Genomic DNA, 16,626 nt, shown 5'->3' with positions numbered 1-16,626 from the left:
TCATAGACTGATGCCAAAAATAAATGAGCAATTAGTGTGCAAAATTAGATTTACAAAGGGATTCTTAAACGACAAATCCATGACACAACCTGCTAACAGAGGACTCAAAAAAGATCAGGTATTGACCATCATGACTAAATTTTCTTCCTAAAATTTAAAATAAAAACCAATCAAAACCAAAAACCTCCCAGTGAAATATCTGGTTGATAACATGGCTGATTGTGTAAATCAGTGCAGAAAAAAGCTCAGTTTTCAACACCAACTTCTTACATCAAGTCTTCTTTAAAAAAAAAAAAAAGAAAAAAAGAAGAAAAACTTTCCAAAGCAAGCAAACAAAAAACTTGACTAAATTAAAAACAAAGCAAAATTTGTTACCTTAGCATTATGTCTGAAAAAAGGATGAATGCTTCTTCTTGATATGTTACTAAGAGAGTTACATGAAGTTTTTTTGAATTGTATCCTCTTATGCTTCGTTTCTAAGGAGGAGGATGTCTTTGTTGGAGGAGGAAGTGCCACCAATGCTGTGACTTGCAGTGGTTCAAACAGAAACTTGGAGAGAAAATTGAGTTTCCACCATACCAAAAATTCAGTAAAATCAGAATAGTGAGAATCTCACTCTTAAGGATAACAGAAGTTCTCTAAACCACTGTAGAAGCCAGTATTGGCCCCAGGAAACCGATGCCATACCTGCAGAGCCTGGCGCACGACGCCCGCTGTGTGCCCCAGCACACACTGCAGGATGTCCAGCAGGGACAGAAGCAGAGCACTTGCTGGCTTGGTGCTGCCTTTGTCACCTGCATCCAAGCACAGAGCCACAGCTGCTGTGAGGATACTGCAGAGGTGATGAGCCAGTCCTACACAGAAAGGGAGACAGAAAAAAAAATAATGGTTATGAGGAAAAGAACAATGTGGAAGGTGACCCAGATAAAAATAATAGATTAGGAGACAAACAGATTTTACATACATTATGAATATTTGATTTCCTCTTTTTCACTCTTATTATAAGTACCTCCTCTTCTATTGTGTTTGGATGATCTCAAAGAGAATTTAAACTTATACAATCAAATTTGCTAACTGCATGGGAAATTATGTAACATTCATTAAATTAAAATACACTTTGAATCCTAAACTTTCCTGTGGTTTGCTGGTACACAAAACTCCTTCCCAAACCCCCGGTCACAAGAATTTAGTGATTTCTCCATGTTACAACGTCACACTTCAAGGTGAAGCCTAAAGTTTCCTAACTAGTCTGTCCATGAGAACCTTCTCCATGTGCTCCCATTGTAGAATCAAACAGTGCTATGCTTAACATAAAATAAATGCAGAAGAGCATTATAAATGAAATACTGACTACAAGACATAAAATATTTTTAAGATTTGTTTGGCTGATGGTAGTAAAAACTTTCCTGAAAATGCCTTCTTCTTTTGAAGGGTTTTTTTAAAGCTCCTTTAGAATTCATTAACATCAGCTCCTGTAGCTTTCCTGACCACAAATCAACTGACAGCAGAAAAAACATAATCCATTTCAAGGCAACACCAATTCAGAATCTTTCTTACTTTCAAATACTAAGTGACTGAGTTTATTATATTTCATTTTAATCGCTTTAGTTCAGAGTTTCATAAGGGATAAAAGATATTTTATTTCTTAACATAATACGTTTGTAAACCATCTTTTAAACTGGCAACAGTTGGGTAACACTAATATATTAGTACATCTTCTAGTCCCCGTGACTGTCAAAAATTACTATTTCACTAATCTCAATGAAGCAAAAAGACTTCCTTTATAAGGTCTCCTTCAAAAAAAAAAGTGTATTTTTTTTTACAAACACCAGTAAATGATTAAAATGAGCCACTGCAGAATACATTATGTGCTTACACCATTCAGCTTTTGAGAGCAGTCAAATTTGTGTGGCTTTGAAAGATGCCCCATCAATTAACGAAACTTCCCATGAAATACTTTCATCCCCTATTCCTCACCCTTAACACTTTCCTGAGGAAATTAATACAAAAAGTTTCATTTAGAATACCGTTATGGTTCTGGATCATTAAGACTCACACTCTGTTTCTATCTCATGCCTCTTTGTTTTTATGATTACCAGCATTACTCATGTGAAAGAAAGGAGCTTGACTGATGGATGCCAGCTCAGGCTAAGCTTTGAATTTCCTGGAGTGCTGTCAGAATAAACCAAGCTCTGAAAACTAAATCATTCTAATCGCATACATTTAATTTCCTCCTCCATTTTCAGACTGCAATTTCTGTTGCAGCTCTAAACACTTCATACAAAAAGGAGACCATGTGCAGAGACACATTTAAGTGATGTCACCAATACCCACCAAGAAGAAAAACACCAGACATAATTGTATATCTACCTGATACAAAAATTGTGGTTATTCTGTGACTATTTTCAACAGGCTAAATCAGAACAAACCTAAGAAAACAGTCCAACAAGACTTGGTCCATACCAAAGAGATGTCTGAAAAATTGCCTGCAGGGATATGACCAAGAACACATTGTTTCTCCCTGTATAAGGCCACAAACCCCACACCTACATGAAAATGAATGGGTCAGCCCATTCTTCCCAGATGATTCATGTATAACCCTTAAGACACTGAGAAGGTCACTTTTAAATGTAGGCATTGCATTGCATGGGTCATCATTAAGAATGTTTTAGGCAGTAGTCCTCTCTGCATTTACAGCACCAAGTAGGGAATGAGTAGTAGTGAACAGAACACAGGACTCCCGACTGTGACCTGCAATCCTTCCCCTTTCAGCCTTGAGCAGGAGGACTTGCTTACTCCCTTGACTGTACCAGCCTGAGTCTGAGAACTGCCTCGTTGCTGCTGTTTGGTGAACAGGGAGGTGAACCAAACACTCTGCCTTCTCCTTGAGACAGGAATAATACAATCGCTTAGATTTTATTCTCTTGAAGTATTTACCTCCTAAGGGTATGTGTATTAGCAACCCTGCCTCCAAACACCTGAGAGATTCATGTCTACTTAGTCAACTAAAACACAGAACAAATGAATTTCACTTAGGCAAATACACGCTCACACAGAATTATGTGTGCCAAGATATGCACGTGAAATTTGGGGTGGGGAGGGCAATTTCCTGGACTTAAAGTACCTTTAGAAAATTTAGCACACCAAAACTTTACTATAAAGACATCTAAAACAAAACACTGATGCCAAATGTTCCCAACATGCTGCATGATTCATGCAGAAACCTGACCACACTTTGGTTTCACAGATAAAAGCAACAGACTGACTTTTTGGTCAAGTAAACCAAGTTCCAGGCATGATATTTAAAATACTTCATTGTGTCACAACAAAATGAAAACTGGAGGCCACAGTTGTGGACATGTAAGTATATTCCTTTCTTACATCACAAGACAAAATATGCACTATTTGTTCTCGGCAGGGAAAGTTGGGAAGTTGGTGTAACCTACAGTGACCACGACAAAACTCAATAGAAGTTGAACAGTCTTGACTACTGGCACTGTAACCAGTTTGCTCAAAAAGGCAGCTGTAAAGATCAAGACTGACACATCTCAGCATTCCAAAAACAGAATCCCAAAACATACAGTCTAGAAAAACAAAAAGGATGCAATTCTGAAAAAAAGGAAATTGCTCTAATAACTCAGTAAATCATAATGTAAAAATCACATATGGATTCCTTGAAAGTTTTCTCCCAATTTTTACAACAGATTGAAGAACCACAATTTAATTTCCAATAAAGTTTAAATCAATACTTATCTTTAAAAATTTCAGACCCTACACTGCAGAGCCATATTTGACAGACATAGGTTTTTAGGCAGAATTCTCAGCTCTTCATTAGAAAGTAAAATAGGCACTGATTCAAGGCACACACTCCATGCACTCCTGAACTTTGCAAGAGATGGATCTGATTATGAATTCTGTATCAGAGAGGAGACATAAACCAAACTCAGTTGAGGAAGGTTGTTCTACTGGGACAAGCTACATATATTTAAGTATTCTGGTACTTCCAAGCATGTTGGCACCAGTTCACCTTTTCAAGAGAAAGGTGTTAGTGACAGTTCACATGGGTGAAGGTAATGCACCATAATTTCCTTCAGCTAGACATTTCTCAGGAAAAGAATGAACTGAAAACTTAACATTTAACCTATTACAGAGTTTTTTGATTACTGTATTACCTTGCAAATTTCTGCAACTAAAATATATCACATTGCACTGTTTGTAGCTTTAGTTATAGTCTAAAATTATTACAATACTTCACAATGTACTAGTCAGGCCTTGTATTTATTTGTAAAAAGAAGATCTTCAAAATATCAAGCCTCAGTGCAGTTCTCTGCTACTCAAATTCTGTTGAAAAGCTAAAACTTGTATTTTATATTTACGTTATTTGGCTTATAAATTATGTAACTTGAATTAAACAAAGAACCTTTTCTAACAGCAGCCCAAGATTCATAATATGTATTAAAATGATTGTATCCCAAATTCCTGGCCAGGAATTCACAGTCCTTGACAAACCCAGTGTTTACAGCAGGGTATTTCTCCTCCCCAGAGACCCCTGCAATGAACTGACCCCATGGCTAATAGTGCTTTATGAACGTGGACTGTGATGACTATGCTTGTGTTTTACAAATCTTTTCAAAAGATAAAAGGAGTCTTTTGGCCCACGATACAGTTAATCAGACTGAATGTGCCATGATACCTTCTGGGATGGAAGCTGAGAGGAGAGATTTGATTCTCACCTATTAGTAAGATGGATAAAGGCAAAAAAAAAATCTTCGCTTCCAGATCATAGAAAACATCAAAGGACAGCCTAGGAAGCAATCTTCCAGGCAATCCTTTCATGCCTACCAGCAATTAGAGCATTCAACAAACCTGTCTGCTTCCAGCTGAAGGAAGCGTTGGAGCCGGTGCAGTTCCTCCGAACCGAACAATGCCAATGCATAGCCAGCAGCAAAACCCTCAGCCCAGCAAAAAGGTTTCCCTTTGTTCCTCTCTACACATTTCTCTCTGGAGAGCCATTTTTCCTATTTGTATCACACCTACACAACTGACTCCCCAGGGATATTACAAAATAGATATTCACTAGACTTTCCTTCCTTCTTTTACTTGCAGATTGGACCTGTGAATTTGCTGGACTAAATAGCAACTATATTTTACAAGCTTTTAAATTTTAATGCTAAAGCTCAAAAATATTGCTAAGAAGAAATACAGGACTGTATTATGATAGATTCTTGCACAGGAATGAGTTCCTCAGTACATGAGCACTTAAGATAATCCATGATGTCATAAAGATTCTTTATAGAACATTATTTGCCTACATAAACCTGGGATTCAATCTGCATTCTTTGCATCCACAGCACCACTATTCAAGTTTCCCTGTTTTGAACAACTGAAAATAGGCAACAAAAGGCAAATGGTATCTTTAGGGTAATGATATTTTTAAAAGGGCTTGTTGCTTTTAATATTATTTTTGTTTATCATTTGTTACTGTTTAGGTTTTTAGGAACTATTTGTGTTAGTAACGGAATAACATTGAAGATAGAAAATCAGATCACCAATGATTTCAAAATTTGGCAAGTTATGAATGTTAGATCAAGTGGAAAGACAATGATACAGCTGTTGAGCAGATCAACTGCATGACTGCTGCCCCCAAAACTGTTTTCCATTCTGATCTGAGCATCTAAAGAAGAAAATTTTCCATATACTGAATAGTCTGTTGCTGGTACTGGTAGAGTGATTGGACATTTTATAACTAAAGAAAGAATCACTAGGTTTGAGTGACAAAAATCTCAAATGAGTTTGTCATACTGAATGCTCAAGGCTCTCCAGAGCTTCCCTTTGTGGGAAGAGTCTGTGGCTCAGCTTTTCCTACACCAGCAGTGCCCTAACAGGCAGTCCTGTCCTCACACGCAGGGAAATGGATGTGAGAAGGACTATGACAACCAGGGAAGAAGAGGCAGTCATCACCTTTGCTACAGCTGGGCCGAAAGCAGACTGGGAATAATGTGTTATCTTGAATGTGGAGACCTAAGAGGAATACTGACCTGACATTCCAGTGGCAATATATTCTGCTTTGAGTCAAAGCATGACATGGCTCTACTTCAGTGTTTCCAGCACTGTTATTATTAGAAATCAATTTAGAGGTGTCATCTCTAACTTGGGGAAAAAAGAGTGCAGAACTGGAGACTTCCCAGGGAACCACGACAAACTCTGCTCAACCAAAGAGAATCCTATCAACACAAAAATCTATTTTTTCCTATAACTGAATCTATGGAACAAACATACAGGTTATTAAGCCCAGCAGGTGTACAGATCAGGTAATGAAAAGATAGAAAACCAAGTGGATTCTCTCATAAGAAAAGGTACGTGAGTGTAATAAGAATAGTAAAAATGTGATTTGAACAAATTAGAAGTAATGATATCATGTACTGTTGAATATGCCTGACTGGTCAATACAAAAATAATAAACCATAACAAATCATACTGACCAGGCTAAACTGTGGTAGTTCTCTGTGCAAATGGCATACTCAGAGGAGGAGTATTTCTGAAAGTACACTCACTGATCCCTTGAGAGTTCCCGATTTGCTGCTGCTTTTGAAAATGAAAAAAAGAAATTTGAAAAAAAGAAAAAGGAAAAAGAAAAATAGGGAGCTTCCCATCTAAGAATCTTGTTAAGGTTTCTGTGACAAAATTTCAACTAAATTCAGGTTTTTGTGTCAGATTGACTCAACCATTCTATAATTAATTCAGAAAAGATATTCAAGCTATTTGAAACTTAGTTCACAGCACATATGGGCATATAGCATGAAACTTGTCAAGGCAGGGGATTTTGTTCTAGGTGAGATTTACCAAGACAGCCCTGATTCCTAGGAGTATAAGTCATTGAACATGAACTTGTTCAACAGGGATGGTATGAAAGATTAGAAGGTAAGCTCCTTTGGAAAATAATTATAAGAACATACAAATGTTTCCTAGTTACATTAGAACTAACAAAAAATATTTCCAAAATTTAAATGAGTGAATACTGTGGACTGTAAGAACATTCAGGGGATCCATTCCAAGTGTTGATAAGACATTAACAGTGTCTCCTGATCAGTCAGCTTTGATGTGTTTGGATAACAAGCTGTTGGGCACCACAGTCTCTAGAAATATTATCCGCTTCTTACGCTCTCTAAGTAGCTGAGTATAATTGGATATTTGCTACAAAAAGACAAACAACTCTCCTAGCTGGAAGACTTGGGGAGGGATGGAAGAGGAAATAATACAGTGACTTCCTAAGGTATAAATTTAAAATATTTGCCACCAATTGTGTGCATATTGAAAACCTAACTCACATTGGTTTTTTTGTGGATTTCAGCATTTTTGTGGATACAGGTTTTTAGTATGTCAATTGTACAGTACTTGAAAGCACAACATTCCATCACCAAAAAAGAAAAAAAAATTAAAGATTAAATAAACAAAGACAGTAATAAGATAAAATCATATTCTCTGGACTGACTATTACTGCGATTATTAAGCAAACTCTACAGCAACTTTTTTAGTCAGATATGTTTCCCCACATGACAGAGATACATTCGAGCTTTTAGTCCATTTTATAATTTCTGTAATTCTACAGCATGCTATGCTTCTAGTCAGATCCAGAGAGAGACTATTCCACTCCTTATGAAATGTCAACTAAAATAAAATCCCTTGGGTTTGTTAGACAGAAGGTAGATGATGCTTAGGAGGTTTTCAAAACAGCACGTTCGATGATCTGCATAGGAATAGGAGTACCTAACACAACACTTTACTCTTTGAGAGAAAACACTCTTTAAAACCTCCTTTAAAGCCACTCTGACATATTAGCAGTTGCTGTGTCACAGTTACATGGAAGAACATCTGTTTGCACGTTGAGAGTTAATGTATAGTGTTACGCTTTTCAGAAAAACAAAGACTACATGAGATCATCAAATTAATGGCAAAAACTAGACTAAGTCCTTCACTAGATTAAAATCTGTTATTTGTGTTAAATCAGGAAATCTTTGCATTCAGCAAGAATCAGAGTCAGTAAAGACTCAATAAAGACTTTTGACTTACTGCTCTGAAAGATCAAGCCTGCAACAATGACCATGTGATAAAATACAGAGGAATTTATATCCTGGGCTTAATTTAGAACTAGAAACTCTTCTAAAGAGATTGCTATTTTAATAATAGACTTCCTGTCACACGAGATTAAACCCTGTTTACCTACTTCAAATATCTTGATGTGCTTCTGCTTTGACATCAACTTTTCCTTCTACAAAAATCCTTGAGAGACCACACTGAAACTTTGAGAGCTGCGTTTCTGACAAAACCTGTACAGACCCGATAGGAACAGCCTCAGAATACAGAAACAGCCCTAAACTGTTGTCACAAACTGACAGCATTCAACAGCTTGGAATGACATTACCAGCACTAATTGCTCCAGCTGGGCCTTCAAGGGGCCCTGGACAGGGAGTGATAAGGACCAATGAACCTTGGCTTCAGAAAATCCTCTGAAGTTTTGAGATTTAAATTGCAGAAATAAACCACAGTTGAATACTGTTCAGCAAATGATAAGGGTAAAAGCTCTACACTTCCCTACTGAAAAGTCATGCTCTGGAAGAAGAGATATCAAATATTTATTCCTGTTGCTCTTGGTCTATTTATATCAGTCTGCCATAGGATGAAAACTTTACAAATACTTGGATTTTCAAGTGATAGCCTTCTACTGCTGATACAATTACACCAAAGAACAAAAGCAAAGGCCAGAAAAATCCACGAAGGGGAATTTTCTGGTGGTTATTACAACAAATTTGAACCAATGCCACATCTGTAACATCCTGTGTTATTCATCATTTACAACAGAAAAGAAAACTGACAGCCAGTAATAACAATTGTCCAAGGTGGCCTTGGTGTATTTGCACTTACATGATCAAAGAGCTTAGACAGAGGTCAGGATGTTACATGACAGCAACTCAGGTTCTGTAGCTATGACCAAATCATAGTTTGTAGATTTAAACCTACTCTGTTAGGTCAACTATTTTCCAAATAAGTGTTGGGATCACTTTGACCAGCAAAGTCTCTAATTTGCTACCATCTGACCATACCAATAATTCCACACCTGATTAAATCTACAAAATCTAACTTTTCACTCAGATGACTAGGCTTTTTCAATCAGGCTTTTCACCCCAGATGATGCTATCCTTATTAACTGGCTCAGACATATGCCTTGTTTTGTTTGCAGTATGCTTGTTCTACTCTGACCTATCCATGATCTCCAGCCTTACCACTGGGATCTTTGAGCTGGAACCCATCTCGCTGTGATCATGCTGTCCTGGCTATACCAGACGGGCCTTACCCAATGTTTGTCATTAGAACAACCCAGACCAACAGAGCCTTCATTTTTTTCAGCACAGCTACCTGACTTCAAAGGACTGCACTGAGCTAAGTCAGCTGATACTTAATCAAGAGGGAGACCCAGCTCTGAAACAACTGCACATCTGTGGGTGTTGGAATTCTGTGCTCCATTCCTTGTCTTCCCTATCTCAACAGGACCCACACAACAGGAACCTGTACATTTTCTGTTCAGGCAGCTGTTGCTGGGAGTTGTGGAGCCTGTGTGGGTATGTTAAAAGACTGGCTCAGACTCACAGTGGAAATTGCATATAAACACTGGAAGGAGATCTCATGGAACCATCTGGCCTACTAGACTACCTTAGCTCAAACCAAAGCAAAATATAAACACACACACACGCCCCTCCCCCAACAACAACCAACTGAAGTTAATCCTGCTGCTGATCTGATGCTTTAACTGAGAATCTGGATTCTGCTTTGTACAACTGCAACCAATTTCTTCAGAGGTGAAACAGAATCTAAGAACATTGATACAACTACAGTGAGAGAGATGGCCACAACATGACAGAAAAGGGTGATTTAGAGAGATAGGACGGTTTTAAGTGTGTGCCTTGTGAACATGTGTAACAGAACAGCCAAAGAAACTCAGTATGCAAGCACTCATTCCATATCTATACTGGTTCAGGCTGGGATAGAGTGACATTTCCTCACAGTAGCTTGTAAGTGGCTCTGGTTTGGTTTTGTGCTGAACACAGAGTTGACAACACAGGGATGTTTTGGTTATTGCTGAGCAGAGCTTACATGGAGTCACAGGCTTTTCTATTCCTTATCCCACCCCACTAGCAAACAGACTGGGAGTGCACAAGAAGTTGGGAGGGGACACAGCTGGGACAGCTGACCCCCAGCAACCAAAGGGATATTCTATCCCATATGGATCAGTAATAACACTGGAGGGGAGATCAGCAGGATGGACACTGTCTGGGCATTGGTTAGATGCTATTAAACAATTGTTTTCATTTGCACCACTTGTTCCTCTTGCATTTTACTTTCCTCTGTCTCTTGTTTGCTTGATTGTTTGGTTTTTCCCCTCTCCCTCACAATTTTTAAAATTCTTCTTAGTATACCTTTTTTAATTATTAAACTGTTTTTATGCCAACTCACAAGATTCTTTCTCATTTTCACCCTTACAATTCTCCCCCCATAGCTCTGGGGTGGAGGGGATTAAATGAGGGGCTGTTTGGTACTTGGTTGCCAGCCAGGGTTAAACCATGACAGCAGCATTTCCTTTTCCTCTGCCATGCCTGCTGTGCTGGGCACAGGTGTTTATTAGGTACTTAAAGGACCGCAGTAAATTTACCAACTTGCCCTAACACAGGGAGCCTTTGTCATCCCTGTCCCAGGGCGTCCTTCATGGGTCACCTCTTATGTGCCCTGGGCACTACAACTACACACCTAACCTTTCTCTTCCAGTCTTGCTTATGCCCAGACTATTGATTTGAGAAAGCAAGTTCAGGCAATGAAATTCAGTTCAAGGTTTTTGTGTGAGAAGATAATGGGGGTGGGAGGAGAAGGGAAGTTTGCAGTAAAGGACTCATGTTCCTTTGTTCCTCCCCCACGTTATCTAAAGCGAAGAGACAAACATCAAGGATGATAAAGTTTAGCAGTAGCTTGAAACAATCAAGCAATATCCCAGCATTTTGTAAGACAACATACTCTGCAACACATTCAACACAGGTCACTGCTTCCATCTAGGATTCAGAATTGCAATAGATATCCTACAGATTGGTGATATGACAGCATATTTGATGGGGCTTCTCTGTTTATGTGAAGAAACACTCTCCTGGCTCAGAGAATGTTATCATGTCAAACAGCTTTAGGGATGCCCAACGAGTTTCAGTACAGGACTGTACACTTCTTCAGATAGAACCAAATTGCAGTTCTTAGCAGTAAAGAGCCCTTTTTCATCAAGATTTTTAGAAAGAGAACTGACTAGGGTTAATGAAGATTTTATATATATACACTTTAAGGGAGAGGGACTTCAGAAGTAGGCTACAAAAAGCGAAGGCTGGGTCTAGTAAATCTGGATCCATGCCAATTAACTGCAGCTCTGTTGGGAAGGCTGGAAGAATTAATATCTGTGAAACTGGACAGGCAACAAATTAAGCAAGAATTGGAGAAGTTGCAACAAGTAAACATGTGAAATGAGAGATGTATATAGTTAAGTTTTTAGGACAAGCAATTCCACTGCAAGTAGAGTTCAAATATTTTGCACAACCTGCCCTGCCAGAATGCTGCACTGCAATGGGAGAGGGGTCTGCAGCTCAGCCTGGGATCCTGGGAGTCACCAGGCAGCACCGGCACTGGCAGCCTGATGGAACCAAAGCAGGAGGTTGCTGCCAAGAACTGTCACTTACTGCCTTCTGGATGTGTCACTGTAGCTGGGTACAAGCAGGAATACAGGCACACCTTTGATGGACACAGGTTTTCTCACAGGCACCAGGCAGAGCCCCCTGAGCTCCTGGAGAAGCTCCAGCTCCCTGGAGGTTTTTCAACTGAGATTGGACATGGCACTGAGTGCCACGATCTGGTAAAGGGACTGGAGTTGGACCAAGGGTTGGATTTGATGATCTTGGAGGTATTTTCCAACCCAGTCAATTCCATGATTCTATGATTCCTGCACTTAGCTCAGCCTGAGGGTCTGTACATCCAAGGCTGACCCAAATGCAGACTCGGCTCAGCCTCACCCACAGTCCAGGCAAGGGAAATCTTGTCAGCAATGCTGTTCTGGCCATCTCAAAACCTGTAAACCTGCCTCGCTGATCTGTTCCTTTGGGTAGACTATCTGCCTTCTCCTTATCTTGCTTATGACTTTCTACTCATAGTATATAAAAAATGCTGCCTCTAAGTTCATGTTCTGGTGTTGCTGGTTGAAACACATGCTCTTTGAACTCAACAACATTCAAGGCAATTTCTGAAGAAAATGCATAGTAAATAACAGTTTGAGCTTTTTTCTAGTAATATAAATAAAGCCATAAACCCACCACTTCATGTCATTCTGGGTTGGATGATGCAATCTGTCTGTGTTTATTCAACAAAAATGCATATTGGAAAGACTGTTCAGACATCATGGATAATTTCACTGTTTGTTCAATCTGTTTATAATACATATATGCATTAGTTCTGTTGTCAACCGGTGAAATAAGTCACATTTTGTGGCTGAAAAGCCTAATGTCACAATATTGGCATGTCAGTAGGAAATACGAGCTTCTAAAAGTGTGAATAAATCCATTAACAACACCTTACTGGATTTTTGCCAAGACTCACAGGAAGAGAGATGAGAGATTTTTGAGTAAGCAACCTGCAATATGGTAAGCAAAGAAAAGAATGGCCCTCAGGAAAGAGAAGACAAGTTGAAACTGAATGGATGCAGGTGAACAAGAGGTTCCTTCTCCTTATCTTTTTGAAAAGTGGGTGGTAATAAAAAAAAGTCTTCTCAGATTTACATTCTCTTAAAAGACAGCATCAGACTTTATAAAGATTCCTTTTTCTTCTCCCATTCATCTTAAAAGTTCAAAAGGAAGCACATAACTTTTTCCTCAATCAAAATGAAGGAATAGGTAGCTGATGGAATAACTTCTAACAACATGGAGACATCTGTGGAAACTTTTAAAACCTATTTATGAAACAAACAAACAAAAAAACAAGTAAGGGCCTCTTTAAATTAAAAGTTATACTTATTGGCTTAAAGCTCAGATCTGAAACCCATCACATGTCTTTGCTGACAGATGTCTTCATAAACCCATCATACATAAATATAATCTCAGTCCGATGAGAAAAAAACAAAAGCTAAAATGAGATTTTATTTTTTTTTAAAGCATAGATAGACAAGTTTGGATCACATCTATGAAACCCATTTTTAAAAAAATCAGGTAGACATCTACATTTTTGTCACTGCAGATTAAATAACCACAGTGCCTCACCTGGAGGTTTCAACTGCACCTCAAAACAGGTTCCCCCCACAGTGGACGTGCAAAAACCGACCCCGTGCAGACACATTGCTACAAAATCTAACTGCCCATCTGTACAACTACACACAAAATTAGTTCCCCTATCAAATCTATAAGGCACTGAACAAAAGCTGTAGGAAAAATTTACCAGCTGAGGAGTGATAACTTATCTAAATGAGAACACAGACACTTGCCTGATTATATATAGTCTTTAAGACAATGGAAAATACACGTGTAGCAACTTCAAAAGAAATTTAACTATAAAATGGATTATTAAAGCGAAATGCATGTGAAAAATATAACTTGCATTGTCTGAAAAAGCTAAGTTAAACAGTAGTATAAAATTAGATCATTAATAGCAAAAGCAAACATCACCCTAATAAAGACTACATAGAAATGTTGTATTTTAGGCAAAAGTTGGAAAAATACAAAGTATTTCAGCGGAAAACAAAGAACATGCAAGGAAAAGTCTCAAGTAATACAGCCTACAACTTGGTGTAAAAATTGGGACTTTCATAAACTTTAAAAATGTAAATAACTTCAATATAATTCTCTTAGTGCTTTAAAGAGAAAATAATTTTAAAGCTTAATTGTCCACAAACAGTTTAAACATATTTTGTGAGATGAACACATCTGTTCAGTCCACAATTCTTCTGAAAATAACTTAGAAGAGGAAAACATCTGACTGTCTGGGTGCTATGACAACTATTGAAGATATTTAACACAAAACAAAAATCCTCCAAACCATTCTTCGAAGCAGTGAAAACCCTCAGATTTCATTTATCTGTCCACTAGATAGATGTGCTCATGCCAAAAGTGGGGCTTGTTTTTAGCAATGACAAAATGAATTATTTTCAGTAGGTTCATGTAAGTGCACCTGAAGAAGACTGTTATCCCTGTGATACAGTAATGATTGATGCAGTTTAATTTTGTGTACACTACTTTGCACCTTTGTAACTTTACACCTTCCTCAAACTGGCAGTGATCCATTGCTTTCATACTGAGACTCTTGTAGCTGCAAGGACAGAACATACATGAGAGATCCACAACCTATGGCCACAGCAACTGCATTTAGAACAGGTTTCTTTTGAAATATAGTTACATTTTTAATTTCATCCTCAAAACGATCTTTTAGCTTAACTAATTATACCTGACAAGCTACAAAATGACATCATCATAGTTAGATTTTAATTTATTGCGTAACAAATAGTTTGCATCATCAATATTTAACCTGTAGATAATACAATAGCTGCATTTTTACCTAGCTATTCATTTTCTCTCAAACTGAGGAAATCCACCAGTACAAATACACATTACTTGAATTGCACTTCATGGCAATACTGCCATAATGTCAAATGGCAATTTAAATCAAACTGCAGCAAAAGCAGCCCCTACAGTAAATGCAAAGACTGCAGTGTCTAGAGGGGAGGAAGGAAATAGCAAGTGGTGAGAAGGAGCATAAGGCTTTGGAAACTTTTTCTTGTTTTCCAGTACCGAGTTTGTCATCAGGAAACCTTTGGATACCCACAATCTCAGATGGAAAAATCTATGCCTTACATTTTACATAAGACTTTACTTTTTTAAAATGAGGTTTCTGCTTCCAAATAGTATCAATCAGAGTAGTCACTCAGCCAAAATCTTAAATCTTAAATTTGTCTAGGAGTTGCACAGGTAACAGAGAATTGTCTATTATGGTTGTCATTTTAGAAATATAAAGACAGTCTAAGCTAAGAAAATAGATTTACTGAACTCACTGCCCATCATTAAAGTAAGCTGATCCGTCACATTATCAGATTTCTGCATAAGGCCCATCAGAGCAGAATATCATGGAATGAAAAGGTTTGGAACAGTTTTTTGTCATTATTCTTTCTCTTTGATCAGTTAAGTGTTAAAATGAGATCTTACATAGTTTAAGCAGCCACTTGTACTACAAGACAATCTGCTTGGCTGGCCACAGGGACCCTGTCAGGAACTCCACTCCAGGCACAGAAATGCCACTTCTCTTTTACAGTACAGCACCAGAGAGACAATATGTAGCAACCTGTTGAGCCTTTATTCACTTATTTTATCCTTTGAAGTTCTTAGCAAGGATGCAGTGACATTTTGTGCCTTATGGGTACAACTCTCAACAAACACAGGCTTGATTCCACTTGAATGGCATAGCTGCTCCTCACAGCAATTACCATTTCTGTTTTCATCCTCCTCAGGTGGCTGCACTGACGAATATCACAGACTGGCACAGGTTATTTTTCCTCAAAGACTTCACTACTATCACGCTATTTTGACATGATTCCCACTTACCTTTCATGATACCAGACTTCTAAGTTTACCCATGTGATGTTACACACTTCCACCTGAGTGGCATTTTGGGTCAGAAAAATATGTCTTAATACTGTTAAAAAGCATTCTGAACTTTGGAACATCACAGAAGAAACTTCTTCAGGCTCAACCACCACCAACTTCTCATGTAAACTGCAAATCAGATGAACACAAGGCACACGACACGTGACTACTGCCTTCAGATGTTCCCAGAGACACTTCTGTGCTCAAGAACTCAACTCACTACTCCAGTACGTGCAAGAAGCTGTGAAAGGCCTCCATTCTGGATGTCAGAGGCTCCAAGGTATATCCCTCCTCAGCAAAGGACTTTCTCTGTCACATCCAAACCACACAGAGGCAACACCTGCAACTACTCAGACAGGATGATACATTTTGTTTCTAAATGTTGATTCAATATAGAAAAAATGCTTTTAGGTTTCTTATTCATATTGATTTCCCGAATTTACTCTCCCTGCCAATCTTTCTATTCAGAATCAAAACACACTGCATCTGAGCTAAACTTTACAGTAAGCAGATAGAAAGCAATGCCATGAAACACCCTTTCTATCTTCAGTCACTAAACAAATATTTTTATATTGCACCCTGTAAAACTTTTGCAGAAGACCCCTAGGAAAAAATAGAGGCTAGTAATGATTGAGTAAATGGCTTCAGAACCCGTCTGATTGTGTGTCTGCCTTCTTCACAGACTAAGTCTGTGGTTTCTATTTGCTGTTGCTTTATTTAAAGGGCATATTAATTTAAGTGATGTATTCAATAAAATTTTATAACTATCACCTGTCCTTTGCAAGCAGACTCCCTCTGTACAACTAATCCATGGTCCTCTTCCTGATCACCACCTTAAGAGACAGTTAATTTCTCCCATCTTGAAAGAAAATGCTGTGACTTCGAAGCATCCTACTCCAACAACTCAACTGGATCCCTAAAATCAAAG

General features: G+C 38.3%; 1 protein-coding gene across 4 annotated transcripts in view; it reads right to left on the bottom strand.

Moving 5' to 3' along the window:
- Positions 1 to 16,626, bottom strand: part of ULK4 (unc-51 like kinase 4) — a 205,180-nt gene that overhangs the window by 65,039 nt on the left and 123,515 nt on the right. For all 4 annotated transcript variants that reach the window (XM_071561347.1, XM_071561350.1, XM_071561349.1 and 1 more), the window contains one exon: positions 688 to 854. In XM_071561347.1, coding sequence (XP_071417448.1) covers positions 688 to 854 — 167 coding nt within the window. The remainder of the gene's footprint in view (positions 1 to 687; positions 855 to 16,626) is intronic.

Source organism: Pithys albifrons, chromosome 7 (genome assembly GCF_047495875.1).
Source record: "Pithys albifrons albifrons isolate INPA30051 chromosome 7, PitAlb_v1, whole genome shotgun sequence".
Lineage (NCBI taxonomy): Eukaryota > Metazoa > Chordata > Aves > Passeriformes > Thamnophilidae > Pithys > Pithys albifrons.
Note: the sequence above shows the minus strand (reverse complement) of the source record. Positions and strands in the feature narration are given on the sequence as shown.